Source organism: Coptis chinensis, chromosome 9, assembly GCF_015680905.1.
Source record: "Coptis chinensis isolate HL-2020 chromosome 9, ASM1568090v1, whole genome shotgun sequence".
In the NCBI taxonomy this organism is placed as follows: Eukaryota; Viridiplantae; Streptophyta; class Magnoliopsida; order Ranunculales; family Ranunculaceae; genus Coptis; species Coptis chinensis.
The window spans coordinates 4,370,708-4,374,701 of NC_141464.1; the positions used below are offsets into that span (position 1 = coordinate 4,370,708).

A 3,994-nucleotide genomic window follows, 5' to 3' on the forward strand; every position below is an offset into this window, starting at 1 on the left:
ACATAACCAAAGGCCATTCTTTGGCATGCCGTTTTACTAGATCTTGCACCAAAAAACCCTAGGATCTTAGGTGAATATCAAAAGAATGACAAGTCCAAAGCAAGATCACTATCATTTCATATTTCAACAATGTGACACCATGTGAAATACATTGTGCAATTATGAACATAAAGCTAAGTTGCTACATATCAACAACTTGCACTTACAAAAGAGTCCTAACATAACATTTTTTGACTACAAAGAGATTTCCAATCTAACTTTCTGACTTTAGTTGTATATCTAACTCTTTGTTCAATTCTTTATCTCCTTCCTGCAAAACAAAAAAATTGAATAAACAGATCAGTCAAGCAAAGTTAAATCAAACTGCTTTATTAAGGTCTGACAGAAAAACTAACCTCTCCACTTGCTTCCTCATGTTCACCATCTTCCTCCACCACCATTTGCCTAATTACCCCCCAATAAAAACACATGAATCAGTATAAATACTACCACATATGTCAAATCTAACACCAAATCTAGAAACCTCATTGATTGGAAAACTCTTGAACTTAAGTCATGATCAACTCTCAAAAGAACAAAGAAAGACAAATGCCAATAAACACTCCCCGCATCATCTCAAACAAGAAGTATACAACTCTGTAGCACTCCCCGCATCATCTCAACTAACACAAACTGAAAAGTAAAGCAAAACCCGCATCATCTCAAATGCCAATAAACACTCCCCACATCATCTCAACTAGCACAAACTGAAAAGTAAAGCAAAACCCACCAAAAAACAAACACAAATTCCAACTAAAATGATCTCCTAACTCTTTCTTTAGCTCCAAGACACACAATACACTTACAACTCTCAGTCTGCTAAAGAATCAGAGTTAAGAAAGAAAGAATCTTGGAATCAATACCCCTCATTTCCAGTGCGCACAATAACTCTGTAGCACTGTGCACAATGCATGAGCATTTTTATGTACCAGACAAAAAACAAAACCACCCTCACTTCCCACTTCCCCACTTAAAACTCTAAAAAAATAATACAAGAACTGATAAACACTATTGAACCCGATAAACCATTGAGAACTCGACAAACAAACCATTTCCATTTCCAACACTTTCGGCCCTAACACAAGATAAAAGGAGGTAAACTAACCAAACTAACCACTAAACCCTAAACTAACCAAACTCAACATACCTAAATCCTATGCTCCTTCATGATATCGTCCGCCAATAAACTTGCACCAAGTCAAATTGTATGCCTTCATGAACTTCGTCGCGGCATCGTCACGGAATCATGATCCCACCCAATTGCAGGCCTTGATTGAGCAAGCGAGAAATTTCATCGACGACGGTCTTTGTCAAAATTAAAACGAAAAACTACATTAGTATATACATTTACATTTATAAAATACCAAAACAAAACAAAACAAAAATTAACGTTGTAAGATATGAACTCACCAGATTATGATATGGAAGACTCTGTAGGGAGTAGTGACTAAGATGATCAGGGTTTATCATTCGAATATGACTATTGTTTTCGTACAAACTCATGTATCTACTAACACACTCCCATGGATAAGACGGAATGAGTCATCGTTGTTCAAGTTGAATCAAGTGATTCTGCCATTTACTCCAGTAGGAAGACGCAATATTAAATTTCACATCATACCCGCGTCCGGAAGTAGTTCGCGTCGAGGTCTTTGGTCTTGGGGGATCTGAGGGTACAAACTGCATATGACCCAACTGACGCACAACCCTCGAAACATTGTATTGCTCGACATTATCAAGAAAGCATATAAATCTCTCGAAAAATGTTATTTCATCCACCGACCGTGTAGCTCGGACTTCAACATAGGGATACCAATCAACCTGTCAAATAGCATATGATCGAGGAAATTAATCATTAACCACATACTAATAATATCAATTAATAAATAAAACTATTTACATACAAAAATGCTTACATTGGTACAAGTCATATTATCAATGGTGGCTCGGGTATGCTTCAATGCAGCTGTTGTGCTAGCATAAAAAGACTGAGTAACTGAGTACCTATGAGCATGGGACATGCTCAACTGATAGTCCTCATTTGGGTATGGCCTGAACAACGGGAAGTACTCCTAAATCCATGCCTACATTAATATAGACACCCAGTTAATATTGTAATAGATAGATAAAATTGACATTGAAAAGAAAAACAAAAACTAATACGTAGGAGAGTGAAATAGCACGAAACACCCTTCACCTTGGCAGCGCGTGCTTGGCAGTCCAAGACCCCCCACAAGTAAGCCAATAAGGTCGCACCCCACGCCGTAGTCTCACGATCTCGGCAAATTTCAAAGCATCTCGGATAACAAACGGAACTGCGCAGTTCAGGCGATGTCGGTGAAGCGGTACATCCAAAGAAAAATAACAGATAAGCTCTCACAGCAAACTGCACCTCTTTTTGGGTTGACGCCTTCTTCACAACAACCCCATTTTCATCACGTAAATCTTCATCTGTTAACTTCTTAGCAAGCTGCTTCATCAAGAAATCCATCCTACCTTTGGAAGTGAATTTATTGGATTTCATCTCCGCATCTATCTTATCCATGGGTATGCCAAGATCTTTGTGGAGGAGTCTTTTTGTCTATTCCAAGGTCAAATCAGTGTCCCCAGTCACTGCTTTGCCTCTGATCGGAACTCCTAAGAGTTGGGAAATATCGTCCAACGTGATTGTCATCTTGCCCCCCGCGGCATATGAAAGCGTGTTGGTCTCGGATGCCACCTCTCCACAAACGCAGAGACCAACACAGGATCCTGATGCCTATATACACCTAAGACCAGAGCACATAAGCCGGTCCTTTGAAGCTCCACGTGAAAAGTAGAACAATTTGAACACTTTCCGATGATATCCCATTGTACCAACTTGTTTAGGTGCCCATGGCACTTCAACACCCCTCGCTCCGCCTAAAACAACAAAAACTTAGTATTAATGTATGCACAAGTTTCGTAATACAAAATTTAAATACTAATAGACACTATATGATAATATTACCTGCCCCTCCCAAACATCGCGAGCCACGTGCACTACATAGTCATACAACAGATGTGACACACAAGGGCCACCTCCATAAACACCTCTCTTGAACTCCAAGTCATTGTTAGACTTTCTCACAATATTCACTGGAGGTACAGGTACATGGACTTCCTCGTCATCCTCCTCCTCCTCCTCCGTGTTCTCTTCCTCCTCGTTAGTCTCCTCTTCTGCATCATCAACACCCTTTTCTTCACTATCAGCATGACTTAGAACTACACTCTTTCCACGATCCATATTTACGTCATCGTCATCTACATCTAAATCTAAATCTAAATCTAAATCTAAATCTAAATCTAAATCTACATCTACATCTACATCACTCAGAACTGTCCCCTTTCTTTTCTTTTGATTTTCTAACTCTACACCACTTACAACATTACTGGGATCATCCGCTTTCCGATCCCCTCTACGAACTGATGCCGAAGTGGTTGTTCTCCTTCCTCTCTTTTTCTCAAGGTCCTCATCGCGACCCGAACTACTACTCTCCCCACCTAACAACTTCTTAGCACCCGTGAAAACACTTTTTGCTGCATTATTCACATTCACATTATTTGTTCGAGGCATTGCTACAAAATAAATAGGAGTTAAAAATAAGACATTCAACTAATTCAAATTGTTGCAATACCAATGTGAAAAAACAAAGAACGAAATAAGGCGGTGTGCATGCTATCTAGGCAAACTATACTCCTCTATTAAATCCCCCCTCCACACACTAACAAAAAAAACCCAATCTAATTCAAGCTTCGAAATCGACTAGGAAAACTTTGCTAGAACGACTCATGTAAAACTTTAAAGCCGCCATGGAGATAGTGAACATCGAAAAAAGAAGCACATTTGTAAAACGAAAATAGTCGACGCTGCATAAGAGAAAGACAATATAAGATTTTGAAGCTCGATGGGGGAAAATGAAAGGGCCATAATCTC

General features: G+C 39.3%; 1 protein-coding gene across 1 annotated transcript; it reads right to left on the minus strand.

Moving 5' to 3' along the window:
- Positions 1-2,062: 2,062 nt before the first annotated feature.
- LOC147474476 (uncharacterized) lies at positions 2,063-3,634 on the minus strand. Its single transcript, XM_086585092.1, has 3 exons — positions 3,029-3,634; positions 2,759-2,940; positions 2,063-2,123 (listed from the first exon to the last, which is right to left on the minus strand). The coding sequence occupies exons 1-3, from the start codon at positions 3,632-3,634 to the stop codon at positions 2,063-2,065; spliced, it is 849 nt and encodes a 282-aa protein (XP_086441218.1).
- Positions 3,635-3,994: the final 360 nt, after the last annotated feature.